General features: G+C 40.7%; 3 protein-coding genes across 5 annotated transcripts; all 3 read left to right on the forward strand.

Moving 5' to 3' along the window:
- Positions 1-468: 468 nt before the first annotated feature.
- On the forward strand, positions 469-14,979 carry LOC137877789 (serine/threonine-protein phosphatase PP1-beta catalytic subunit-like). 2 transcript variants are annotated; one of them, XM_068717896.1, is made up of 8 exons: positions 469-567; positions 4,615-4,746; positions 11,374-11,604; positions 11,699-11,803; positions 11,933-12,004; positions 12,241-12,392; positions 12,976-13,110; positions 13,227-14,979. In XM_068717896.1, the coding sequence occupies exons 1-8, from the start codon at positions 516-518 to the stop codon at positions 13,329-13,331; spliced, it is 984 nt and encodes a 327-aa protein (XP_068573997.1). In that variant the 5' UTR covers positions 469-515; the 3' UTR covers positions 13,332-14,979. The 2 variants fall into 2 exon arrangements, with proteins under 2 accessions (XP_068573997.1, XP_068573998.1); XM_068717897.1 differs by lacking the exon at positions 469-567 and adding an exon at positions 593-679.
- A 1,480-nt stretch (positions 14,980-16,459) lies between these two features.
- manea (mannosidase, endo-alpha) lies at positions 16,460-19,965 on the forward strand. 2 transcript variants are annotated; one of them, XM_068718097.1, is made up of 5 exons: positions 16,460-16,540; positions 17,549-18,167; positions 18,481-18,590; positions 18,708-18,784; positions 18,925-19,965. In XM_068718097.1, the coding sequence occupies exons 2-5, from the start codon at positions 17,657-17,659 to the stop codon at positions 19,556-19,558; spliced, it is 1,332 nt and encodes a 443-aa protein (XP_068574198.1). In that variant the 5' UTR covers positions 16,460-16,540; positions 17,549-17,656; the 3' UTR covers positions 19,559-19,965. The 2 variants fall into 2 exon arrangements, with proteins under 2 accessions (XP_068574198.1, XP_068574197.1); XM_068718096.1 differs by lacking the exon at positions 16,460-16,540 and adding an exon at positions 16,547-16,770.
- Positions 19,966-21,120: 1,155 nt separating this feature from the next.
- Positions 21,121-27,821, forward strand: fut9a (fucosyltransferase 9a). Its single transcript, XM_068717936.1, has 3 exons — positions 21,121-21,542; positions 23,366-23,609; positions 23,930-27,821. The coding sequence occupies exon 3, from the start codon at positions 23,938-23,940 to the stop codon at positions 25,018-25,020; it is 1,083 nt and encodes a 360-aa protein (XP_068574037.1). The 5' UTR covers positions 21,121-21,542; positions 23,366-23,609; positions 23,930-23,937; the 3' UTR covers positions 25,021-27,821.
- Positions 27,822-27,866: the final 45 nt, after the last annotated feature.

Consider the following 27,866-nt stretch of genomic DNA (forward strand, 5'->3'; position numbering starts at 1 on the left):
CGGCCGCTTATGTTGATTATTTCGCAAAAACAAAGTTGTGGAAAGTCTCAACTTCTAAAGTACATCAGTGCATCAGTAATAATAATTATTTAACTCTTACATTATAGCCTAAAACTTACAAGCAGGATTATACTGCTTATACTTTTCATACTTAAAGAACATTTTGTATCTAATAATACTTTTACTTAGACAATATTCTAAATGTATGACTTTTACTTGTACATTTTCATTTATTTTTTATGTTTACAATGTTGTATGGCTACTGCAGCATATTATATTTTAATATAATATGTGTGCTGGATGGCATTTCGTATGGGATATACAGTATGTCACCTTGTATCACAAATAAACTCATTTTATGTGATACAAAGGTGGTTAAAGTGAGTTAAAGTGTGGCCGCTCTTCACTAACGTCACCCTCATCTTTATCCACCGTTACTGTTTTTACGACAACAGTGCCTCCTGGTGTCTGTAAGGTGAATCGAACCGGCCAAACGCCACCAAATCAGTTTGAAGATGGCGGAGGGTGAATTGAACGTGGACAGCCTCATCTCTCGGCTCCTGGAAGGTGAACGATTTCAATACAGTCTCTTTATGTTACACGGACTCAACCGTTTACGTTCAATAAGCCCGGTCCGATATGTGTTCTGTAACTACCGCGGCTGCCTCACAAAACGCAGGTAATGTGTTAGCTTGTGGGGCTAACGCCAGCCAATCGTAACGGTGTATCTCTAGCTCTGGCTAACGTTACTGTTAGCTGGCCGTGTTTACTAACACTGTCAGCGGTGAACGCCTACGTGTTTCAGTTTTTCGCAGTAATTGCGACGTTCCTCTTGGCACGTAATTTGATTGCGCCATGGCCTTTGCTTTAACATGTAATTTAACTTAATGACTCGTGTTTTTAGCATACATTCTCCAAATTATGTACAGCTAAGGCAGGGCTGGGACGTGTGTCCTGTAATTACGGTAGTACAGCCCAGAAGCAATTGTCATGGTTCTAACGGTTTGTAACTGTTACGCACGTTAATATTCAGCAAGTTAAGTAAGTTGATATTTGTTAAACAAAGGCATGAACATTCGATTTTCACCAGCTCCCTTGCATATATCCCATAAGTTATCGTTATGATATACTATTGATATTAACTATTGGTGTTACACTATTGAAAAGGGCACTTTTCTTTGACAGATTGGGTAAACATACAAACAGCCTTACATTCCAAGTTAAAACACTAATATATGGATAACCCTGTCTTGTCATATTGTATTGGATGCCCTATCACCAGCGTTACATCCTAAGCTATAACTTGAATTGTTGAGAGGTGGTTTGCTTTTTGTGAAGTGGTTTTATTTGTTGTGTCTCACTCCTCTCTGGGTTTGTAACTCAGGTGTGTGTTTAGTGGGCAGATTGCTGGGATTCAATGTCATGCACATTGGGCCCTTTAAAATCTCTTCATACAGGTAAATAACTAAACTAAAGTTGAAGAAAATTAAAAGAGATGGAGGAAGTATTGTGAGGTACTCTGATCTCTCCACAAAAAGTTCTTATCTACAGTTTTAAAGTGTCATCTTATGTTCACCATCTCATTATTGCTTTTGTACTTGGTAAATAAAAGGACTTTTGTTGGTTTTTGGCAGTGTGCAAAAATCCTTTTGTGTAGGCCGATCACCTGCACAAGAGAAGAGGGAGTTTTCTGTTCCCCCTGTGGTATATATCTCTGAGTCAGACCAGACCACTAAGGTAAATTCAGCTGTCCTTGGCATACTTTCCACCAGTATCTGTGACTCTGCTGGAGGGATGAGACACCAGCATGCCAGGCACTGAAATGCTAAGATTTGTTATTTATAGAAGCTGCTGGAAAATGCTGTCACACTGCAGATGTCTTGTGTTTCTTGCAGTTTTATGTTTACATTGCTACCAAATGGTGAAATTAATTAGAAACAAATTATATCATCGATTCATAGACTGCAATCAACTTTTTGTTTGTGTTCTGCGTGTGAAAGCTTGTTGATCCTTCACACGCTGTGGTTCTCTGTTTCCCAGCTTGGACTGCAGTGACTTGTTGATTGTGTTGCACATGTTTTTGAATACGAGCTGGACAAGGCATCCCTCATAAAGTGGTCAGTTTTGCTGTGATATTGTTGGTGCAACAAGTGATCACACACATGGATACAATGTCATCATTTCATAGGCTTCTCACATAATAGTTCAGTGTTGTAAAAATGGTGTGGCAGTAAATTGGCATCTCTTTTTATTGTCTGTTGTTAAACCAAAGCCAGGCTTTACCTTTCAAAGCCAGGGTCTAAATAATCCGGGTCTTTCACTTTCCCAGTATCCAGTTGTAGGTTTGTCTCTCTGTTTTTGATAAAGGACGAATTCTATTTGCTGTAAAACCTGTTTTGTTCTTCAACACATGCACATGTTTTTGTTGTTATTTTCTGATGTACAGCACATAGTTAACATAATTCCCTGGTGCTTAATTTGAAAGGTCTTACTCTTAAGCCCTTATTTTGCATCCCAACATCGCATAAATAGCTTAACTATGTTTTGCAGCCTCGGAATATTTGGTCTTGAGGAGAAGCCAAGTGTCAGTGAGAGTGCCTATTCATTGGAATTAAAACACTGTGCCACTTTCTCACACAATCACGCACACACACAAGCAGTGATTTGGTTAATGATGGTTGTAAATCCTTTTCATTGCTTCATTTTAGCCTTTGCCCCCTCAATGTTCTTAAGAACGTAATCTCTTTTAAAAATGCCAGGCTGCAGAAGTGCGAACAGTGAAAGGTTCTGTGTTAAAGCCGGGCAGGCTAAGCTTCCAAGCTTAACTAGCTCAGCTCTGATGACGCTTGGTAGTTGAGTGTAGAGCCCTTACTTCTGCAATTCCATCCTTTCACACCATGGCACATATGAAGCACTGCGGATACTGTAGATGGTCGATAAATAAAAATTGATGGTGAAAAGCAACACTTGGTTAAGGTTGGTGGAGCCCTAGAATAGTTTTTTTTGGCACTTAGATTCACCATCTGTGAGGCTCCACAGTCCTCTGGTTCACTCACTTCTCTCACATTTGGTTGGATTATATGATTAATGTGACCGTTATGGAGTCTGAGTACAATGTGTAAGTAGCATGTGTACATGCTCACTTGTGCATTTATGTATGCACAAAAATGCATGATTTGAGCTTTAGGAAAATCACCAATATATCAGTTAAACCATTTTTAACAACTTCCTGTCCTTTTTGATTCATCCTGGCTAATGTGTCATTTTTTAAGGAAACAAAAAGGCAAAAAGGAAAAGTGTTATAGGAAACTTCCTCTCTGACGAAAAGCACATTCGTTTTACGAGGCTCAGCGTTCCTTTATTGAAATCTTAATTATTACATAATTCCTCAGTCATGGATATGTTCATTACTTTTGTTTCCTTTGTCAATGGTTCATGTTTTGTGACGCCCAAGTGAGACTTCATTCATGATAGCTATATAAGTGCCATCCAACTACCATTTACTATACTTGTATTAATATAGTGACAAGGCATAATTAGTCACTGTCACATCAACACTATAATAATGATAATAATAATAATAACAACTATGTACAGAACGGAAGATATAAACAAGATAATATGCCAGTTCAACAAAAGCCATGAGATAAAAGTGAGTGTGAATATTGAGTTTACGTGTTTCGGATCCTCCAGCCAGCAGTTCACAGATATCGGCAGGAGACAAAGGAGCCAGACCATTCAAGGCTTTAACAACAAGCAATAAAATCTGAAAATCAATTCAGAAACTCACAGGTAACAAGTGAAGGGCAGCAAGAAAAGCCTGGCAGCAACGTTTTGTATAAGTTGCAGTATTTGGATGTTTCGCCTGATCATACCAGAATAAGCCATTGATTTTGAAAGAAAAACAGTGCGTTCCAAAGTTGACTATAAGACCATTCTTCAGCTTAAAAGTTATTTATTTGGACATCTTTTTCTACTGTTTTCACGGGTCACTTTTAGCATACTTGTTACATCACATTACTGATTGTGTCCTTTTTTTCAAAGGATGCCATCTTTCAGAAACATTTCCCTAATCAGGCTGTCCAACAGGGTGTGAAAATGCAGACTTTTGAAACTAGATGGATCCTAACTTTAGTCTACCATAGGAAGGAAGCAGTTTTTATGTATAATCTCACTTTTCATATCTCTTGATTATTTCAACTGCTGACTGTCGCCAACGTTTGCAATTCTCACTCTTCTTCTCATCGTTTGTAAAATAAATCTGCTTCCAGAGCTGTGGCACGATGCCAGAAAGTAGGCTTAAGCTAACAGTGCAACTACACGGCCAATAAACCCACACCAGTGCTGAAGATGCAAGCTGCTCTCGTAGTTTAAGTATGGCTGAGACTTAGCAGCCATGAGCTATACAACCATCACGCCCACAGCTCATCAGATTTTAAGATTGCCTCGTGATTCTCCTGAAAGTGCTTTTTTTTTTCCCTTAGGTGAAAAGTTATTATATCATGGCCTCATTCTCATGACGTTTGTGGTGTTGGTGCAGCTGTGTTACCACTACCAATGAAACTAACCCAACAGTTGTTGACAGCACTGACGGTGTCTTTCTCTCCTCTCCAGTACGGGGATGTCGCCCGGGGAAGATAGTGCAGATGACCGAGGCAGAAGTGCGGGGCCTCTGCATCAAATCCAGGGAGATCTTCCTGAGCCAGCCCATCCTGCTGGAGCTGGAGGCCCCCCTGAAGATCTGTGGTACATTTGTGGCGTTGTATTAAGCCATTTTCTCACAACCTCATGTGTGTTTGCCTGGGTCATATTAAGTCACTGTTCCTCTCGACTTGACTACCCTGTGTACAATATAAAAGGATGCATATAGGGGAAATGCACACATCTAAACAGATTGTGTATCGATATATTACACACACAATATGGAATAATATGAACTCACTGTCATCAGTCGAAATGCTACCACTATCTCTGGCTGGCCCCAGCACATCTCTGCACACTCCCACGTGCCTTATCTCTTCCCTCCAGTGCAGTGCTGCAACTTCAAAACAACTCAGAACTGTCTACTATACGTGCCAGTCCTTGAAAATACAGTACACAAGCACACACACACACACACACACACACACACACACACACACACACACACACACACAGAGGCTCAAGCCTACACACACGGTTCATCTGTGGATGTCCTCATACCAGTTTCCTCCCACACACACGTTTACTTTGAGATTGTTGTTCTGTGGAGCTAATACTGTGTCAACCTCAGATGGCAGCGTTTGTATTTCAAGTGTTAAACGTGATAATTTAGTATTGAGAGAGAGTTTGATGTTATCCATGTTTACATTAGAATGATTGACTTTTTAAAGGCTTCAAGTGGCTTCATCCATGTAGACCTAACCCTGGCATATTACTCAAATTTATTACTCAAATATGTACGAGTTAGAGGTGTTATTTTGTTGTTGTTGCGCTACCCCTATCCCCAGACTGATTACTTGCCTTTTAACCCACGGCTGTGACGACAGGCTTTCAGAACACCAGCACTGAATATAAAGACAGTGAATGCCTTAAATTATTTACTAGGGCCACATGGATCAGGTTCAGCGCACTCCCTCACATCTTAACCTTACTTTTGTCCAAGCCGGCAGCTTTGACTCTGTTTTGCTTTTTTCATTATTTTAAACACGTTACAATTTATTTTCTGATTAGAGTGTTGTTGACAATGGTGTTCCTTGTGTAGTGACGGGGATGATTATAACCAAACCCTCTTTGTGAGGATGGGTGGACCACAAGCATGCCCTCTTATGTTTGTACTGTATATGTGTAGGTTTGCATTCTGCGGTCTTTCATACATTTTCATGGTCTGACATGTGTCATGAGGTGCTATGTGTATTCATAAGGAGATTGTTTTTTAAGTTTAAAATCCAACACATGATATATAATACTGCATATAGTATTATTTCTTAAAGTATAAAGTATTTTTGCTATTTTTATGTGTCATTCCCTCTACGGACTGTATTACAGTCATGGACCATAGCCTGTTTGATGAGTGTTTTTGTGTTTATTTGTTGTTTTCATCTTGAAATGTGCTGTGAGCAGCATTTTTATTCAGTGTTCCTCACATCGGTGATGTGTTTTTATGTGATTGAACCTGTTGATTATTAGGGATGCACCGATCCACGTTTTTCACTTCCGATACCGATACAGATATCTGAGGTTTAGTATCGGCCGATACCGATCTGATACCGATCTAATAGAGAAAAACAGTGCTGAATCGATTTAAAAAACGCAGCCGACGCTACGCGCCCCCAGGTTGTCCATCGCTTTTCTCATGTTGCTGGCGTTGTCCCTCAGAATCACGTGGATTTTGCTCAACGTAATTTGCCACTTGTCAAACATTTCCTTCAGGCTAGCTGCTATCGCTTCGCTGGTGTGTGACCCACGAAAGTTTGTTGCATTTAACATTGCACTGTGTGGCACAAAAGTTTCATCCAGCCAGTGTGCTGTTAAACTTAAAAGTGACACCGGGGAAACGTCGGAGCTCCAGATGTCTGTCGTGAAACTTATCGATTTGACATCTTTTATCTCCTTCAATATGTGTTTGCACACTTTACCGTGCAGTTCAGGTAGCGCCGTCTCCGACAAATATTTTCGGCTTACCATGTCGTAGCGTGGTTCCAGGTGGTTAACTAGCAGCCGGAATCCCTTATCCCCGACAACTGAGAGCGGCTGCCCGGTTCCAGATGGCTGATCCTTTAGCTCGCTCCATTTTGAAAACAATCTATGCGGCCAGTTCGCTAGCGCATGACGTTACGCAGAGCACAACGCATATAATTGGACTGAATAGATTTGCCTTTATGGATCGGTCACATTGTCACCGATACCCGATCTAGAATTTTTTCCTATATCGGGACCAATACAGATATTGATATCGGATCGGTGCATCTCTATTGATTATCTAGGTAGGCAAAAACACGCTTGATCATAGCTGTGTTCCTTAAGCACCGGTGCCCTGATGGTAGATTAATTATGTAATAGAAATTCCGGTATACCGGTTTTAATTTCCCGTATGATATGAATTTTTCATATACCGGTATAGCCGAAACAACTGCTGTCACTCTTCAACAGGAAGCAAAATATATTGTTTGCCGCGAAGAGTGCTACGGTTGGAGCTACTTATGTTGTGAGAGGGACCCCTAAATTATGGTTATAACTTTATAACACAACAATTAATAACCCACAACTAACACTCTTTAACAGGGCAACACCACGGTACACAACAGTTTGTGACACATAAACAATTTGTAACACTAATAATTGTACATTTATAAAATTTCACCGCCGAACAGCATGCTGGGTACAGCTCTGTAGCTAGCCCGTTAGCACAACAGTTTGTGACACATAAACAATTTCTAACACTAATAATTGTACATTTATAAAATTTCACCGCCGAACAGCATGCTGGGTACAGCTCTGTAGCTAGCCCGTTAGCACAACAGTCTGCTAACTGCTGGGAGAGGCTCCGTCGCGTTACTTAAAGAACAGAAAAGAGCGATGCAGGAGGAGCAAAGAGAGACTGGAGATGCACCAATAGAGTCTGTGCCCAAGAGAGGAGCTGTGTCTGCTGTTTGGAACTGTTTTGGTTTAAAAAAATCCAACCTTTTGCGAGTTTGGAGCCACTGTTGATGCCGCTGGTGGTAACACGAGCAACTTACATCACCTCAGCAGAAAACATGTGTGTAATAGATGCAACCTGAAATGTACACCTTGAAAACTGCAAACCTATCAACGTCATGTTTTCATGTTTGTTAAATTATCAGTAGCGATAACCAAATGATATGCTTATTATACATATTACAAGCAAAAACACTTTAAAAACAAAAAAAATAATGACATTTTTTATTTTATTTTTGCTTTTTGGGGTATTGTGGTTAGGCACGTATGCAACGCTGATTAGAGTGTTATATGTGTGGTATTTGTTATAAATGTAGTTGGTACATAGAGGGTGATAAGAAGCTGTACTTGGAGGGTCCTAGGACCCAGGGGAATGTAGGTGAAGGAAGCAGGAAGAGACGGAAGACATGCCACATAAACAGCTGTTCACCGCTAGCTGCCAGCTGGCTGGTTGGCGTTAACTAGAAGAAAAGAAATACCGCGAAACCGGTATAATCTTACAAAATACTGTGATATACATTTTTGGTCATACCGCCCAACCCTAATGGCAATCACATTCAGCATGCATAGACATTGTTTCATTATTTTCCATTTGATTTGTCTTGTGGCCTGAACTTTCAGTGTCCTTTTTTTTATTTTAGAGTTATATTATCACCATTGTTTTTACATTGTGTTGTCTTCTGAGACACATCACATTCATTTATAACATTGACCTCAGGGCAGCGTTCCTTTTTTATTTGTTTTTCAACTTTCAGCCTTTTGCTCAGCTTTTTAAACCTTACATTTCCGAGCTGCTATTCTCGGACTGTTTTACCACTGCAGTCAGTGCTGAGTAAATAATTCACTGTCATCCTACAATTTCTTTTGAGACGGTAAGAGGGAGAGCTGCCTGCCCTGTAGAAAGCCAGTTTTTGGTGAAGCTCACAAATTCACATTCAGTCACGCAGCAACTCTTAGTGGGGAAGAGTAAAACTAACCCGAGGCAGACATTTTCAAATAGACAATCAAATGGTGGTCGTTGAGCTGAAGTTTGCTCTGCTTTTACAAAGTTCACTCACCTCCAGCTGTCTATGCAGAGATTACAGTCTATGTTGCCATGCCTCTGTGTTCACCATTCCTTCCAAATGTGGTTTTGTTCCTGCATTTCATTTCCTTTTCCAAGCAAACTGCGACAACAAAACAAAATAGCAAAGCTAATTGCCTCGTGTCCATTTTTGTTTTTGGTGCAAGCCAGAGTTATTGTTCTGTTGTCCTCTGTGTTTACTCTGTTGTCCAGTGGGTTGCTTTCAGCCTGCCAAGTCTTGGAAAATCTTTGTCAAAATTAGTATATTCATAATTGTATGTAGTATTTGTAGCTTATAGCAGCCTTTAACTTTTACCTAGATTACCACAATGCAGACTTAAAGTGTGCAAGTTATGATTAATTTTGCTGTTGTGGCAAACTAACATTGAAATAATGTTAATTGGAACACAAAAAGAAATGCAAAATCCTATCGCGATTATAACTGAAATCAGGTGAAATACGTCTGACACATCCAGGGAATGAAATTAGCAGGAAACAATGTCAGGTCATCTGCCACCATGCAGATAGGTTTTGACTTATATTAAGAAATATTGTTTTAAAAAAAATCAATTCCAAAATTATAAATGGTCAGGGATTTACGTTGCATGATATATTCCATATTTCTACTGTCTGGTACCACTGACGTAGTGTTTACAACCATTAAGTGTCGGAAGAGGCAGACCAAAAAAGTTGAGTGGCTGGTAGAAATATTCAGTGACCTGCCATAAGAAGTTAAAACTCAAAATAGGGTCTGAAACAGCAACTAAAGTAGTATTTAGGAAATTGTTGTGAATGCTGCATTTAAAAAAAAAAAATGTTCAGCTCAATTAGGACACTATTGCTATTATTTTATGACCTGTCCGACTGAGGAGTCACTGAGCAGCTGCCATCACTCCGCCAACTTTTGATTGCTGCTAGACAGCTGCAGCTGATTGAGATGAGCTTATTAGTGCAGCACATTTTCAGGCTTTTCTCTACTTGTTTATATAGTCAGAAGAAAACACATTATTGGTATGATTAATCTTTTAAAGCCAGCAGTAGTGCTAAAAGTCTTCAAATGGTTCAGAACGCTCTAGAATCTTAACTAAGACTACAATGGGCCTAAATGGAGCATATTAATTACACCTGTGTTTACCCTGCATTGCAATGACATGTGAAAATGGCTGCTGTGAAAATGGTTTGTTACACCAGTTTTAGCTTCATCGACTATCTATCATATCATATATATTAAATTGTAAATGGACACAACCCATCCTACCTGCCCAATCTCCTTAAACCGTACGCTCCAATCAGGACTCTCCTCTCCCAGAATACAGGCTTTTACTGTCTGTCCCCAAAGTGGAAAAACAAAAGGGCCGTTCCTGTTTCGTTGAGTTTTTTATATTGTATTATTAATGTGAAGGATTTTGAAGTTGTTAGCATTACCAGTACTTGCATCAAAACTAATGTCAAGCTGGGGCAAGGAAAATGATTTATGGTGAAACACAAACCAACTGGCTGAGCAGCTGAGCACAGAGTATAAGACCGAGCTGGACTTCAAACATTCAGAACTGTTCTTTTAATCATTCATTTGCACGAAAAAATTGTTTTACATGCCATCCTAAGACACAGGCAAAAATAAGTACAGGCCTGTTGCCTTATAGGTTAGATGCCAGTCGTGGTTTGGGTTCGGTGCCTAGATCACTGACGGGCACCATGAAATACAAAAAAATCATTCCAGACAAACTCATGATATAAAGTTGTAATTTTTGTTGGTCATTTTAATCTTGGGGCCAGACAGCTGCAAATGTCAACTAGCCCTATTATTTCATTTTAATGTGTATTTGGTGCCATCTTATAATTCAGCATTGCCATAAAAGAGTGTGGCACGTGAACTTGCTTTTCCATTTTGTTCAAAATAAAGCCTGTTATTATTGCCCTAGTCTTTTTGGTGAGGCTCACTGCAGTCACTTCTGTCTGAAGCACTTAGCCCAAATTTAAAACAGCTCTTGAGTTGGTGAGAGATGGTATAAAAAAAGAAAGCAGGTCTTGGCTCGGTGAGGCTCCCCCTGCAGAGATCCTGTGCTTTTGCTTAGAGCTGCTCCGGTACATCACTGACTGATGTCAAGAAGAGAAAAGATTGACCCTGAGTCCTGGGAGAGTTTTTCAAATTAAAATGAGTTTGTGTGGATATGTGTATGTGCTTCCTTTTTGTGATTAACCTGGATTGTCAGCATTCCCGTGGGCCATGGCATCGATCTGGTGGCAGTTGTAATGGCTCCCTGTAGTCCCTGTAAAGCATATGCACAGTCATATATCCCCACCAACCTACATGTCTGTGCTCTGAATATCAAAATGGATTCAGAGAGATAGGAGTTGGTTGCGTGTATATTTGTGGAGGTGAATATGTGGTTTAGAGATCTTTACTAAGTCCTCCACTGTCATTTTCTACATCTTGTCCTTTTCTGCACAAAATGCATCACCACTGATTGTGATGAGCTCTTTCCTTTCGCTCCATTATCTTTTATTCTTTTCAATGTTTGACTATCTGTAATACATTCATGTTGAGCAGCCTGTCCTTGTGACTGCACTTACAGAAAATAGTCAAACTAATGCCTTGTCTCCCCCCCTTTGCCTCTCGCCCCCCTTTTTAGGTGACATCCATGGGCAATACACAGATCTTCTGAGGCTGTTTGAGTATGGTGGTTTCCCTCCAGAGGCAAACTACCTTTTCCTGGGTGACTACGTGGACAGAGGGAAACAGTCCCTGGAAACCATCTGCCTTCTGTTGGCCTACAAGATCAAATATCCAGAGAACTTTTTCCTGCTCAGGGGCAACCATGAGTGTGCTTCCATCAACCGCATCTACGGTTTCTACGATGAGTGTGAGTTGAAATGAACTGAACCTGCACACAAACAAGCAATGAAGCACATGTGTATTTTGGGTTTTAATAATGTGTGTTTTATGTGTTCCACCAGGCAAGCGCAGGTTCAACATCAAGTTGTGGAAGACCTTCACCGACTGCTTTAACTGCCTCCCCATTGCTGCTATCATTGATGAGAAGATCTTCTGCTGCCATGGAGGTAAGAGAACTGTTTGCACGTATTTAATCCCCTCGTCCCAATTGTAAACCAAACTTTTTGATGCCCTGGTTCGAAGTATAATCGCAGTAACTCCAAACAGAAGTAACCTCTTTTTATTTTCTATTTTAGGGCTATCGCCTGATTTGCAGTCAATGGAGCAGATTCGAAGGATCATGAGGCCAACAGACGTGCCTGATACAGGTACTGTGTGTCTTTGTGTCTGCGTCTGCGTCTGCGTCTGCGTCTGCATCTGCATGCTCATACTGACGTACTATAAATGTATTCTAGGGAGAAATACAAAGGAAGTGAACTTGCGTTTTCCTGATTAAATGACTATTACATCAGTAGACCTGCTGTATTTCATCAGCAAAGTCAGGATCCTTAGCACATTCTTTTCTTATTCTTATCGCCATCTCTCCTCTCTTTGTGTGTCTCAGGCCTGCTGTGTGACCTTTTGTGGTCGGACCCAGATAAGGATGTACAAGGTTGGGGTGAGAACGACCGCGGGGTCTCCTTCACCTTCGGAGCAGATGTGGTCAGCAAGTTCCTAAACCGCCATGACCTGGACCTCATCTGCAGAGCCCACCAGGTAATTCTGAAGGGAATGAAAGTAGAGAGACTGTGACGTGGAGTGCGTGAATGCAGGAAGTGCATGGCAAGCAAATTTACTTTTTTTTTTTTTTGTCTTTGAGACGTAACATTGATTGGCCATGCACTTTAATGATAGCTCTATTAGTTTGTATGTCTTTGGCACAAGTAATTAGACACCGACACAAGAGTTAAACCACACATTAATAGACGTTGTGCAGCAATCTAGCCGAGTGTATGTCTCCTTTTTCTCCACACATCATTCATTATAACTTTGTTAAATACTCACTTATTGTATAGTAGGATATAAAACAGAGAAAGAGAAGCGTATGAGACGCTGGCATCAGGTTCATTTACCTGAAGGATGACTGAATACAATTTGTTATCTAAATTGTAATGTATAATTTTTCTGTTACGCAACAGCTATTTCGGCTCTGTATTGGGCGTTTCATATTGATTCAAGTGTGGGTAGTTATGGACACTCAACCATGATAGCAAAATTGTGTTCTGAAACTAGCTGAAGATCTGTTTTCTTGGTATTGATCGCTGTAGGTGGTGGAATAATGTCATATGTCTTCTAACAGGTTGTGGAGGATGGATACGAGTTCTTTGCCAAACGCCAACTGGTCACACTTTTCTCGGCTCCAAACTACTGCGGGGAGTTTGACAACGCCGGCGGCATGATGAGTGTCGATGAATCCCTTATGTGCTCCTTCCAGGTAGTCTAAAGCTTTACATATGCACATTAATGCCAATTGACTTATCTCAGAAATGCTTAACACATGCGTCTTGTCTCTCTTTCTCTCTCTCTGTGTTCGTTTGTCATTATTTAAAGATCCTAAAGCCGTCAGAGAAGAAGGCCAAGTATCAGTATGGTGGTGTGAATTCTGGTCGGCCCGTCACCCCACCCCGCACCACCCAAGCCCCCAAGAAGAGGTGAACGTACAGCCTTGGCTCTCCCCTCCTCCTCCTTCTCACCCTGTCCGTCCCTGTTCTGCGATCACGGCAACCCCTGTAACTCCCCTGTATAGCGAAGATACAGGGCTTATCTAATGGCCTGAATCTTTCTCCTCCTTTCTTCCCACTCACCCACCGCCCCTTCCCCACCCAACCCAACTCCACTGACAGCTCTTTTCTTAATGTGTATGTGTACATAAATTTGCTGTGACCAATCTGTTTTATTTTTTGCCTGTTTGTCAGTATTTTTGATATTATTAACAGATTCTCTTGTTTGTGGTTTTACTTCCAATGCCATTCAAGGTTTTCTGAGGATCTGTGTCGTCTCTGTTTAGAGGGGCAAAGTGACTGAGTTAGAGGAATTATTTTTCAGTTTAACAGAAAAAACGTAGAGATTGAACATTGTTTTTGCCTTGACATCTCAAAAAAAGCAGAGAGAATCCTTCCAATGTGTTTTAATGAGACTGCGGTGTCCGTGCTGAATCCGTAGACACAAATAACATTTTCTTTTATTCCGGTTTAACAGTTTAAACACATTACAGCGTATGTGGTGCACTTGCGGTTGTTGTGCAGTGGCACATTTGATATATTTAACCCTGAAAAAGTGCGCCTCCCCATGAGTAGCAAAGAATGTGAAGAGACCGGCTTGAATGAAAAATAGAGGATAAATCGGATGCTGCTGGCAGTGGACACTCCCCGAAACACAACGCCCTCTGGGCATTGATTCCTCCGCTCTGTTATGCCTCCCTGTGCCTCGACACCCCTCAACATCACAAAAGCATGCCGCTCCTCACACAGAGCTGGTATAGACATTTTCCGGGTTCCGTTTATTGTTTGTTCTCATCAAGATAATTTCCCCGATATTATCCTCTGGTGTACTAAAAGTGCTTATAAAATTGTCCTTTCCTAGTGTTTGTATGAAGAAGGATAGAAAATATCTAACAGCACTGGTTGCAATTTTGTAAGTGTCTAACGTATCTTAAGTAAGCCGTACAGTGTTAAAAAGACCAAATAAATATAAAGCAAGCTTCACATAATGCTCCACAGTATTTGAATTGTTTAGTGCTGTGTTTATAGAGTGTATAAAAACATAATGAAGAAAGGTTTCTCTTGGAAGCTTTTAAGTAAAACAACTGCTATCCTCCTGTCGCATCACCCGAATCCGTTCTGGAGTATGAAAACCGGAGGAGTCAGGCGTTGGTGGCAGGACCAGGCAGTTATGTTTTGGGAAGTGATGCCACCTGGTGTTTAAATACAGTAGTACAGTACAAATCAGATGTGAATTTCAAACAGCTCAGGATGGGCTTTTCACTACATCGCTGGTACAAAATGTTGCCGTTCACCATGAGGAGGTACTGTCAGATATCTACAGTCTACTGTAAATGAGATGCAGCTGACTTTGTGGAAAACAGTTGCCTCTTCTTTTTTTTCTTTTTTTTTTTTTTTGCTTTGTGGTATTATTCTTTCTGTTGTATTTCTATGTTCTCTATTCACATTGCTTACTTTTTATCCACTTAATTTATTTCCTAATACTGATAACAAAACAATGAGGTGTTACCAAAAGCTGTTTTGCAATTTGTACAAGTTTGTTTGAAAGTCTGTAAATTCAATAAAATGGATGGAAACCAAAATTGTTTGTTTGTCTGTAATGTCAAAAAATTTGAGATGTTGCAAAGTTACTATTCTCTACACTTATTTATCTCAACATACAATACAGGTTCAGGTTACTTTTATTTGTACCCGTAGGTAGACTTGGTTTGCAATAGAGGGCAAGGCATCCATCTCGACACACATTACAATCAACACAAATAAGACAAACATGATAAAAGTACACGAGGCTGCAAATCAGTCAATCAATAAATAAAATAAATAAGTACACAAACGTTGCTTCTATAGCTATACTTTGGATGTCTTACTGGTAAAAGTGATTGTAAAGCAAAGGGACTCTTTTTCTCTCCTGTTCATCATTGAACCCACTGATAGTTTAACGACTGGGCCCCGCAAACGCTTCTTTTTCCAGTTCAGAGCTCTGTGCATCGGCCCTGAATACAACCAGAGGATCAGTGCCAGGAGAAAACATGGAACGCGTGTGGGACAAGAGCCAAGCAAAGATGATCCACTTTCAGAAATAGGAGACTGTAGTAGATAATGCCCTGTGAGCTGAATGTGGAGTTGGCCTGAGGACAGATTTAAACATATTCATTTTAACATGTATTTATGATTGAACAAAACAGGCTATGATGGCTGTTACGTTTAGGTATATGTGAACCAATAGTGTGTCTTGCCAAACCTGTACATCCTGTACCTTCACTGCATCAGTCATCATCATATCATCACTGTTACCAGACAGGAAGTAGGGGGTCTGATAGGAGAGAGTCCTCCTGTCCTTCTCCATGTGCCCAGAAGGCTTTCATGGCTGTGGTTCTTCCATGCCATCGTGTCTGCCCAAGAAGATGTTGGGTTTCGAGCACTCGAAATAACTATGGAATATTAAAAACCAAAATATTAACTTAAAACAGATATGATCTGATTAATTGATCAATCAAATCAAATAAGCTTAATGGCTTTACAGTTGATGTTACATTATTGCCAAAGCTCAATTTTATATAAATGAATATTAAATTTGAATAAGAAAACAAAATAAAATAAATGACAAGACAACAAATGCTTTAAACATATATAGACTAAGTCAGAATTATGAATCAATGTAGAAGCAAGTAGGAGACTCTTGTTTTCTCTTAGTTTGTGGAAGCCTATATCTATTTTTGTTGCCATATTTATCAACATTAATATCTGATGTATTTGCAATCTGCTTCACTTACCACGATGATACAATGATGGAGATGATGCTGTGATGTGAGCGACCACTGCAAACTAACCTTGGAAAGGTTTTTTTTCAAAACAGGAATGTTATGTTTATAATATTATATAAACATATACAATCTTCCAACTTATTGGCCTCTTTAGTTCGGATTGTTTTGAGTAATACACCTTTCCAAACACACGGGGGCGACATGTATCCCTTTGATTCAGTGAAACTGCTCCTTTGACTGTCGTTGACTGGACAGGACGCAGCGCGTGACATCAGATTCCTATACCACACGGATGGGTCACGGTCACTGCGCAGTCGCAGTCGGAGCAATTTACACATCAGCGACGTTTTTCGGGACAAGCTACAAACCAGAAGTGCAGGTTGTGTCCCCGTCCTCTGCATCTCATACAAACGAAAATAATTTATGAAGTGTCGCCCGAGCTGTGGGGACTGTTTGCGTTTAACTCTAAAAGCTATATATTGTATTTCAACGAGCCTAGTTTGAATACGGAAACAAGTGAAGTGTTTGACGGTTGGAGGCTAAAACTCATATTGTGTCACCCCTGTTATCCATAGCTGCTGTTGACTATTTTAAAGTTCATCAATACAGGTAGCGTTGAAGTGGCTAACGTCGTTAGCTTGTTCATTGTTTCTGAATGCATTGCTAAACTGTGTGCTAGTAGCTACATGTGATCGAACGCTAGCACAATTAACTAGCTTTCTGTAAGTGGTAGCTAGTTGCAGTCATTGAGGACAGTATAACGTACTCTCTGTGTCTTTCTCTGCCTCTTTTATTTACATTTTTAGAGAATAATTGGCAGCTAACATTGTTAACATATTTTTCCAACCAAACTGCCAAACATGTGATGGTTGCAGACTCAAAAAATGTGAGAATTTGCTGATTAATAGTAAATTGTAGCTGCAAGAATGTAGTAGTCGACCCACAGAAAATGAATTGGCAACTTAGTTGATAATCGGTTACTCATGTAGGCTTGAACATTTTTATTATTTGCTGCTTTTCCTACATTGTAGTTTATTTTGGGGGTTTTGGACTGTTAGTCAGACAAAACAAGACTTGTTTTAAGGCATCACCATGAACTCTGATACATTTTGATTTGGTATTTGTGACTATATGATACATACAGCTAAAATACTCATTAGTTACACCCTTAAACTAAACATCTTTGGGTTTGGACGGTTGGTCAGACAAACAAGGAAGTTATACAAATTTCACTTTGAGTCATGGGAGATTCTGATGGCCATTTTCACTATTTCCTGACCTTTTGATAGGGCAGATGATTAGTATATTAAACAAGAAAATATATAATTAGTTGCAGCCCTTATGCTCTTTTGTAACACTGATATTCCTTGCTCCCTCAAACCTCCAGGCTGAACAAAAACTCCCTGACGGAGCTTCAATGGCATCCCGTCCAACGACAGTCCCAATCCGCTGTCTCAACAATGACCTGTGGAAAGTCTCGAGCACTGACTGAAGAATGGCGAGGTTTAGACGCAAATCTTGCATCACTCTAGTTGTTTTGGTGCTGCTTGTGCTCATAGTGACGGTGGTCTTGAAGGCACTGACACCAGAGGACTCTCCGTTTAGCAGCCCTGTTGGTGTGGAGCTGTTCCCAGACAGAAAGAGTCCCAATCACATCCAGAAAGAAAACAACAACAACAACAAACCTGACCAGTTCAAAATGAGTGACTCGGAGCAGTCGGACAAACTGGAAGCTGCACTGAGGAAGTTCCCGCCTCCAAACTACTATCTTCATGCTTTCTACTACCCATGGTATGGGAACCCCAAGTTTGACGGCAAATACATCCACTGGGACCACCCGCAGCTGCCACACTGGGACTTAAAGGTGGCTCAGGGGTATCCGCAAGGGAGACACATCCCACCTGATGACATCGGGGCCAACTTCTACCCCTCTTTAGGGGCTTACAGTTCCAGGGATCCCTCCGTCGTAGAGTCTCACATGCAGCAGCTGCGCACAGCAGCCATCGGTAAAACAAATTAATCTTTTCATTCAATTTAAATGCAGTTTCTTCGTCAACATAATCAAATTTGTCATTTTAGGGAATCACACACTCAGTAGTCTTATATTTTAAGTAATTATCATTTAATGATTTAACATACATCATCTATATTTTTGACTGATATCAGGAAAATGATCATTTCTGCGCCTACTGTATTATTCCTACAACTCATTGAATGTCACTGCAGTACATTTACACTATCGAAGTAACATATTATATTTATAAACAATTATCTGAGTGTTTTCTTGCATGTTTGAACTGTAATTGTGTTTATACTCAGGTGTCCTTGCCGTTTCATGGTATCCTCCTAATACGAAGGATGATAATGGTGAGCCAATGGATGACATTGTGCCTTTGCTGTTGGAAGTGGCACATAAATACCATATTAAGGTCTGTATGATGATAGTAGTCAGTTTAGTAGCCTTTTGTTTAGCAGTAGACAAAATGTTTGATGTTTGATGTTCAAGGTTCCTTAACAATGTGTTGCTGTCGTTTCTGTGTTTACAGGTGGCGTTTCACATTGAACCCTACAAAGACAGAGATGAAGTCAACATGTTTGCTAATGTCAAATACATCATTGAGAAGTGAGTGTTTCTTCAGCACCATAATCTTACACTCCCTCTGGAAATCATTCAGATTTATACAGTTATCATCAGTCTTTTTATTCCTGTGACATTTCCCCTTTTTGCTTATTCATCTTGTGTTGTTTACCTCCTCCTCTCAGATATGGGGAGCACCCTGCTTTCTTCAAGTACCGGACAAACACTGGCAAGCTTCTTCCCCTTTTCTATGTGTATGACTCATATCTGATGAACTCGGAGCAGTGGGCCAAACTGCTCAAACACACGGAGAGTAACAGCATCAGGAACAGCCCGTATGACGCCATCTTCATCGCCCTGCTAGTTGAGGAGAAACATAAGAGGGATATCTTGACTGCCGGTTTTGATGGCGTCTACACCTATTTTGCTACTAATGGGTTTTCCTATGGGTCCACTCAGCGGAACTGGGACTCTGTTAAAGCTTTCTGTGAAGATAACGACCTGATATTCATCCCAAGTGTCGGCCCCGGGTACATTGACACAAGCATTCGACCCTGGAACTTCCAAAACACTCGAAACCGCATCAACGGCAAATACTACGAAACCTCGCTGAGTGCTGCGTTACAAGCCAGGCCTGATTTCATCTCTATAACATCTTTTAATGAGTGGCATGAGGGGTCTCAGATCGAAATGGCAATTCCCAAAACAAGCCAGACTGTGTATCTGGACTACCTACCCAACAAACCTGCAATCTACCTGGAGATAACTCGCAAATGGGCTGCGATTTTTGGTGGTGAGCGACGAAAATGGCAGGATTGAGCTTACCAAGAGTTTATTCACGGTTGTATAAAATGATTACATGAAAACTATATGAAGTTGTAGTTGCAGAATGCACAACAAAATGCAAAATGATGAATCATTTTCTGAGCCAAATGATTTTTAAAGCCACAGCCAAGTGAGCTAAATTTTCTTTATTTGGGCTGCAATGATGTTTATGATTTTTTACATTTTGGTAAATTATTGTTAATTTAACTGATGTCGTATTACTTATGTTTACACAGCCTTGCACATTTTGGGATTTGTAATGTAATCAGCATGTCTTATCACTGACTTTAAAGTATCCAATTAAAACTGTTGATAGGCTTGTTTTACCATGCAGCAATCTGTGCCTATATTAAACATCAATATAAATAAATAAAGTGCACCCTGGAAAGGAGTGAAAGTAAACAAAGCAGTCTGCTGGTATAAAGCTGTTGTCTCACTCTTATTCCATCTCTGCCTCAGCCCAAAACCTATACAAGGACAACAACATAGATCTTGATATTAGAAAGGAGAACCTCAAATCAGTCATGGTGATGAAAACAGTCGACAGCTGACAGGACAGCAGTTCAGTTATTGAAACAGGCGTACAGAGAGAGAGACTGCAGGGCAGAATGAAAATGATGCTCATCTGTGGAATAGCTTACCTTTATAATAAGGTTCTGACACCAATGAGCATGTCAACTCGTTTTATTTTAAAACTTTTATGCTACAAAAGTTGCATTTTTGGGAATTCCTCGTCACCAAAGTCGTGTTCAGGCCACACGGCCAACTCCAATATTGTTTCTCTCAAAGTTTGTTCTTCGGTCGACGAACGGATGAAGGCAATACAGTATCTGGCTCTTAAACGGCTAAATGCTGCACTGTGTTCACCAGCTATAGTCGCTAACTGTGTTCGTCCGCTCTGTTTGGTGCTCGGTAGGTAATGTACAACGGGTTTTTAGAGCTTTTAGTTGAGAAGCCGTAGGCATTTACCAGGCAGAGAGGGGGGGTCTAATGAAAGACACTATTGAGTTGCATTATGGGTATTGGAGGTTGCAGTGTTTTTGGAGCTTGACCCATAGAAGGGACAAAAAGCAGTGATGTCTCAGCCTCTACTCCTTTGATTTTGACCGTTCTTTTTTTGTTGTTTTAATCTGTCTCTCACATGGCCCCCAACTTTATGGAAGAGCAATAATAAGTTGCAGGAGTGCCCCTTTAAATGATTAGTTAATGAGGTAATAGACTTGCGATGGTAGAGGTGCAATGGTGCTAAGGGTACACATTTGGAAGCTAAAGCACCTTATGTGCCGAGACAGTTCATATCAGCAAGTAATGTAAATTACATGAAACCTGGCTGGTCATACTTCATCACTAACACATAGAGCTCCCATTATTGTATTATTAGGATAAAGACACAGGCCAAGAGAGAGGGGACCTTTTCATCCACAGCAGCAATGATTCACCTGTTTATTCAAAGGAGAACCTTAAGCAGATGACTAAAGTGTAATAGGCACTAACGCTGAATCCCAGCATCCCACACACACTGGAGCTCCGCCACAGCCTGCAGCTGCATTGACGGTAAACAGAGCAAGGTAGCGCATGGGCAGCCAGCAGGAAATTATTCCACATCGCATCACATCACTGGGCATACATGGCGTCCTCACACACCGAGCCATGAATATAGTGTGCAGGTTGACGAGGTAGCAGCCAATTCTTCTCTTCTTCTTTTTTTTTTTTTGCAGCCATCATTCTTTGCGTCGGTGTGCAGCAGCGGGGAAGATTCAGCACACATTGCTACAGTAGGTATCATTTTTTTCTGGATCAAGACGATGGATGTGGGCTCATCCGGATCTATTCCTGCATATACGGCGGACGGGCGCGACTTTTTATTCCAAACGCATCCGCATCTTCCGTATGTTACAAGGTGTCTTTGAAAAAGCGTATACGGACCTCTGGAGGAAATGAGAAGAAAGGTCTATTTTGACTCACGCCTGTCGAGATGGTGAGTGAAATGCATGGCTTTCCCCCCCGCCGCAACCCATGGCTGAGCAGTGGTACCTGGTTTTGACGGCAAATCCTCGCCAGCTAATTAGAAATGGTCTCTCACCATAAATGCATTGACCGGCGCTTTCCCATTTTCCTAAGGGTGTTTATTTTTACATACGATTTAAAAAAAAAAATGTCAATGCATTGGATAGTTTATTCTTAATGTGAGCGTGAAGGTGTTTTTTCCAGTAAACGTTATTGTAAATTATACATTTCACTTCATATAGCAACTATATACTGTAGGCTACATTTTTCAGCAGCATCCTCCACGCTATTATTTATGTTCTGCGCGTTTTTGGTGCGCAAATGGGTGCCGTGTTAGGCAACACATGAAATATTTTAGTGAATCTCTCAATATTCTCAACAACATCGATGCAGAGTCACGCTTAAAGACAACCATTTTAAACAGCGACTCGACTATAGCATCACGTTTTAAAATGACCTTCAGTGCTCGGTGGCTGGAAATTAATTCTCACCTGGGATGGAGCTGTCCTTTTATAGTCAATGCTGTGGCATTTATGACAGAATACACATAAATCAAAGTGAAAATAGCGGGGGAAATGTAATTTTGCAGGACATGAGTGCTCCCCCTTTGCCCTTTAGCCTACCTGTTATTAAAACCCACATCAGGGATTTGATGCATCTCTGTGACTGACGATGCTAAATCTGTGGTTGTGTTTTTTTTCCTGCCTCTCTCCAATCATTCTAACGTAGCCTCGCTGCAGACTACTCACCCATGCGGCGCTCTGTCCCAAATACATCACAATGCATTTGACAAAACCCCTGTTATGTTATTTAAAGTCTGAATGGGTGCTTGAGCTGCACACGTCTCACTCAGGACTCAGTTGTTGGTGCAGAGATGGAAAGAAGAGGGGAAAATAACGACTGTGTGAGCCATGTTACCCTACTATGACCTCAGCACCACCCATCACCATGGAGACACTATAACTTTACCACACACTGCATATTTAATAGGCCTGATTTTGATCTTTGTACTACTGTACACTTTCCGAAGCCATACTGCGCTTAATATATTTGACAGCGCCACACACTGCTGAAGGTATGCATAGGCTGCATCATCTGTAAAGCAAAGAGCTTATCACTGCTGCTCACAGAAAGCATGTTACAGCTGTGTAAGAGGATTTGCCTACATGAAAATGTATTGATACCGCAAGCCTTTAAAAGGAATACACTCATCTGGCTCTGGTTCATGTGGCCTTTGGGGGCAGATCTGTGTATCTAAGTCACAGATGGGAGAGATGAAGGGGGACTGTCATACATAGAGCCAATCTCATTCCCCATATGTCATATTGGACGAATGATGTGAGGAAAATTAGTGTTGGAGCATGTGTTATTGATTTAAATATGCTTCAGTGATGCATGGAACAAGGTCTATTTTTGCCTGCCAACGTGCAGGTGTGTTGAGCCCCAGAGAGCTGGAGAGTCGGGGGGCCTTTTCTACTCTCCTCAGCCTTAAGATGGCAGCATTCTCTTACCATACATAGAATATGCCAAAAAACTAATACCAGCTGGAAGCTTACATCCATGCTTAACTAACAAATTTGAAAAAACATCCATGATTTAACGGGTAATTTTGCAATAACCTTGGTGTTTTCATTTTATTTTCTAGCTAATCTAAAAGATTTGTTTGTGGAGATGAAGCTCTTCTCTGCATGTTGATTGTGTATGACCTCACATAAGTGATTTTTCTGTGGTGATAGTTCAGTCTCTCTAGCCCTAATTTATTCTCTCTGATTCTCTCTCTCTGCTCACGTAAAGGAGGCGTCATTAAGAAGACCTGTGCATTCAAGATCAAACGCACCTCATTAGATCATTAAGGATCGTTGTTAATCTGCGTAAGAGCAAAGGGGCATCTCTTAGCTGTGACCTTTTTTTTTTGGTCTATGAGCACTGAATCACAAAGAAGATTGATCCCACCGTCGACCCAATGTAGGAACTGCTCCCTAAGATTCCCAAAACCTCTACTCTTGCTTGGATTTCAGCATTCAGTCAAATCCACCAGGTTTGTATTATAATGAGCCTGAGGAGGCGACACATTTTTCTTTATGAATTTTGATCCAAAGCAGTGTGTGCCTAACGCACCGCAGGGTGCATGCTCAAAGATTATAGCAAGAATAGAAACACTTTGTTCACATGTAGATGCTCACAAGCCAACTGTATTTCACTGAGGCACAAACAATGTTTAGAGTTACTGATTTACTTTAATAGATATTATCAACCCATGGTGGTATATGCTGTACCTGTGCATGATCAGGTAATTAGTCTGGATGTTGAATCCTGGTGATCAAGACTTTAATCTAGCTTTTTGTTCTTTGGTTCCAGGACAGAGTATGCCATCTGCACCTTTTCACAGAATCCTACGACCCCTTCTGCTCGGCACTTTCATACTGGGATGCTTTGTGACTCTGTTTTTGATGTATTTTAAACCATCCACCAGCTGGTTATCAGGTCCCGTAGAGTCCACGGTATCCACAGATCGGGTCAAGAACCTCTTCTCCACCAAGAGCGATAAAAACGTGACCACTGTGCTGATCTGGCTCTGGCCCTTCGGACAAACCTACGACCTGGGCGTGTGCAGCTCTCTCTTCAACATCGAAGGCTGCTTTATCACAGCGGACAGGAACCTCTACAACAAGTCGGATGGGGTCGTCATCCATCACCGAGACATCTGCACTGACCTGTCCAACCTGCCACCGCTCCAGCGACCATCCTTCCAGAAGTGGATATGGATGAACTTGGAGTCGCCATCGCACTCCTCCCAGCTGCCTGGGATCGAGAATCTGTTCAATCTGACTCTCAATTACCGTCAGGATGCTGACATTGAAGTGCCTTATGGGTCCATTGTAGCAGCGGAGGGTGACGAGGACTTTGTCCCACCCAGCAAAAACAAGCTGATCTGCTGGATTGTGAGCAACTGGAACCAGGACCACGTGCGGGTGAAATACTACAATGAGTTGTACAAACACATTGAGGTTCATGCATATGGACAAGCCTTCGGGGAGTACATCGCTGACCAAGACTACTTCCCCACCATCGCCAGCTGCAAGTTCTACCTGGCTTTTGAGAACTCCATCCACAAGGACTACATCACTGAAAAACTGTACAACCCGCTGTCTGTGGGGACAGTGCCAGTGGTTCTTGGCCCGCCCAGGCAGAACTACGAGAACTTTATCCAGGGAGACGCCTTCATCCACGTGGACGACTTCACCTCGCCCAAGGAGCTGGCCGATTACCTGCTGCTCTTGGACAAGAACGAGGAAATGTACCTCAGGTACTTTGAGTGGAGGCGGCACTTTAAAGTAAAGAAGGCTTATTTCTGGGCAGAGCACACATGCCTGGCTTGTGATTACCTGCGTAGGCACAAGGAGTACAAGGCATTCAATAACCTTGACAAGTGGTACTGGGGCGGATAGTACTTTGAAGGGCTATGCAGTGCTTGTTTTGTTGTTAAAGGCTGTGCTTTAAGTATCTTTAGTCCTTCGGTTAACATGAAGGTTCATTATTGTGTGTCCAGAGCTCCCGAATTATGTTTTTTTGTTGATTCAGTGGCCCAGTGAGACATCCATCTTGTGTTTTTAGTTATTTTTATTATTTGCAAGTCAAATTTGCCAAGCCTTACTTTGCCTTTTGTGTTAATCATTTATTCATAATTTTAATTAATTGAAAATGCACTACATTTGTTATTGTTATTTTAATCCATGTTTAGCTTGACATGACAACATTTGCTGCTAATTCTTTTTTATATTTTTTGTTCTATTTTTAGTATGAATATTTGATTGTATGGATGTTCCTGTATAACAGATAACATGCATGATGCAAGGTTATTGTTGATTTTTTCTTTAAACATCCCTTTTTCATGAAGCAGACATTAGAATAGCGTTGGCTGCAGAAGGAGATTGACATAAAAAAGTGCAAATATTTATGTAATATTTATTCAAGTAAGGCATTATATGATAAAAAACAATCTCATCTGTGCTAGTGATGCAGTCAACTATGCAGTGTTTACTGAACTCAAATGTGAAAGTAGTTAATTGTGTCATGTACATATTATGTATTTTTGGAAGTATGTAGCTGTCATTTTTTTTCTCCATATTTTTGTGAGTTTGCATTTGCACTGCTAATCCAACTGCTACCTATCTTAACATATGTACAGTAAGACAGACGGACATTGTGTTATGTGGTTGTAGATGGCATATGGTGATCATTACCCCGGTAGTCTCCGACAGCAGACGTGACTGCTCGGTGAGAGGGAGGTTACTATTTTAATCATGTTGTGAATTGTTCATTGTCACATGTGATGTGTCAAAGTGCAGTTGGATTCCGCATGGGTGATAATAGTACAGTACAGAGCCACTGTACTGCAGTATGAAACTCACAGACACCTCATTATGTTGCATTCTGATTTGATCTGTAATGTTTGATCTGTAAAATTGAATACAGTGATGGGAAAGAGCACAAAATGAACATATTACTGAAGCTATTTTGCTGTGCATACTGTACTGTCATCCTACAACTTGACATTAAATATTTACACCGATCTTTTCAACTATTTCAAGCAGATGTTACCATATGTGTGAAGTGGGTTTGAATCAGGATGAAATATGACCAAGTGAGCTCTGCCCACATGTTTGGTACCCGCTAAGAAAAAAGTGAAAGATGTGAAATGGTCAAGATTACTGCCAGATTATCCATATTACTATCTTTGAATCATCACATCGCAGTGTTGCGGTGTGTGGGCAGTTAGAGGTTGCATGTGAAAGATATTTATTTTTCTGCATTTTTTGTTTTGTTTATACTCCTGTTTACAGTTGTGTGGCTTGTCAGCCAACCTACACCATTCAAGATCACGCTACAAAGTGCATCAACATCTGTAGATACCGCATCACTTTTAAATGTTGTCAGAACATCTAATCCACTGAAAAATGCATCTCAACAGCACGCAGCAGCTATTTGACATCATGGTTTTCTTTTTACAGAAAGAATTGTGCAAAACCAAGTCAACATTTTATGCAAGATGAGCCGGCGTCTTTTTGGTCAAAGTACTCAAACATATTTCAGGTTATTATCATTTTGATATTTCTTCACTGTCAAAGGGACCATTGATGTAAAGTAGGATGAATTTAATTATTTTTCTTATGGAATATGGTTCCAAACGCCATAGTAAAACCTGTATATAAACGTTGTCGTGAACTGAATCATCATCTGGATCAAACCAGCCCACTGACACAAATCATTCCTGTATGTGCAAAGAACTGAGGGAGCTCAAATATTTTTTTGCATTTATGGGGAAAAGAAACAACGTGTTGTACATATTTTCAATGTTATAAAGATCTCTTTATAAGATGCAAGTGTCATCAGGCAGTGAATGTGATTGTGCTGCACCTTTGTAGGACATTTTGGTGCTTCGAAAGGCTGTGAATCAAGGTGAAAGGAGTTGAACAGGATTACCAGTGTCAGAGACAATGGTTTTAGTGTTAAAGTGGACATTTTCATCAAGGGAAGCAATTTTACACCAATTTCTTTTTTCTTCTTGTGATTAGGCAGTAATCCTCTTGGCATGACCTAATTGAAAAAAGTCAAAACGCAGCAGAGATATAGCACTTTTATTCATGTGGAGTTGTGTGACTCACTGTGCTGGTGGCTGTCTTTAGATGGAGCTGTTGTGAGTTCAGAAACTGTCATCTACGACCTCGGCTGTCTCACAGATTAACAATGAAACTGGGAGTTATGGTTTCATATTGTACAGTCCAATCTCATGTATGAAAACAAAGGTTTCTTGTCCAATGTGGTTGGTGACTTAAATTAACAAAAGTTTAATTTGTTTTGTTGTGTTGTCTGTCTCTTTCCTTCTCTCTCCCTTTCTCTCTTTTTTGCATAAAAACAAACACGAGGAGCTGTGGCTTCTCTGTCCCGTCTGAGTCTGTGAGTGTGTCACAGCACCATGAATCAGGATGTCTCTGGATACTGTCCGACCTGGCACTGATTTTGCCGGAGTCCTTGAAAACACTGTATACCCAGTGGGATGAAATCTTTGTGTGGTTGAACATGACGAGTTCTACAGAAATGCTCATTTTCTGCCAGTTCACTGAACTAACCAGTGAATCAATCAGTAGTTTTTTGCCAAATCATTGTGTTTTGCCAAATGTTGTGTTTTAACTGTAGATGTCTGATAGTGTCAAAGAAAATAAAGATATGGACAAATGAGCAAAGATGAGTGGGGCATACAGATTTTTTTTTTTAAAGAGACAGCTGATGAAGA

The sequence above is a fragment of the Cebidichthys violaceus genome, unplaced genomic scaffold, assembly GCF_023349555.1.
Source record: "Cebidichthys violaceus isolate CVI_PGR_0920_01 unplaced genomic scaffold, fCebVio1.0.p SCAF_22, whole genome shotgun sequence".
Classification (NCBI taxonomy): domain Eukaryota; kingdom Metazoa; phylum Chordata; class Actinopteri; order Perciformes; family Stichaeidae; genus Cebidichthys; species Cebidichthys violaceus.

Bases quoted from the DNA above. Each gene is read 5' to 3' on its own strand.
- LOC137877789 (XM_068717896.1), top strand. From the start codon at position 516: ATGGCGGAGGGTGAATTGAACGTGGACAGCCTCATCTCTCGGCTCCTG. The intron at 11,804-11,932 runs GTAAGAGAACTG...TTTCTATTTTAG, and splicing joins GATCTTCTGCTGCCATGGAG to GGCTATCGCCTGATTTGCAG. The intron at 13,111-13,226 runs GTAGTCTAAAGC...CATTATTTAAAG, and splicing joins CCCTTATGTGCTCCTTCCAG to ATCCTAAAGCCGTCAGAGAA.
- manea (XM_068718097.1), top strand. From the start codon at position 17,657: ATGGCGAGGTTTAGACGCAAATCTTGCATCACTCTAGTTGTTTTGGTG. The intron at 18,168-18,480 runs GTAAAACAAATT...GTTTATACTCAG, and splicing joins GCTGCGCACAGCAGCCATCG to GTGTCCTTGCCGTTTCATGG. The intron at 18,591-18,707 runs GTCTGTATGATG...CTGTGTTTACAG, and splicing joins CACATAAATACCATATTAAG to GTGGCGTTTCACATTGAACC.
- fut9a (XM_068717936.1), top strand. From the start codon at position 23,938: ATGCCATCTGCACCTTTTCACAGAATCCTACGACCCCTTCTGCTCGGC.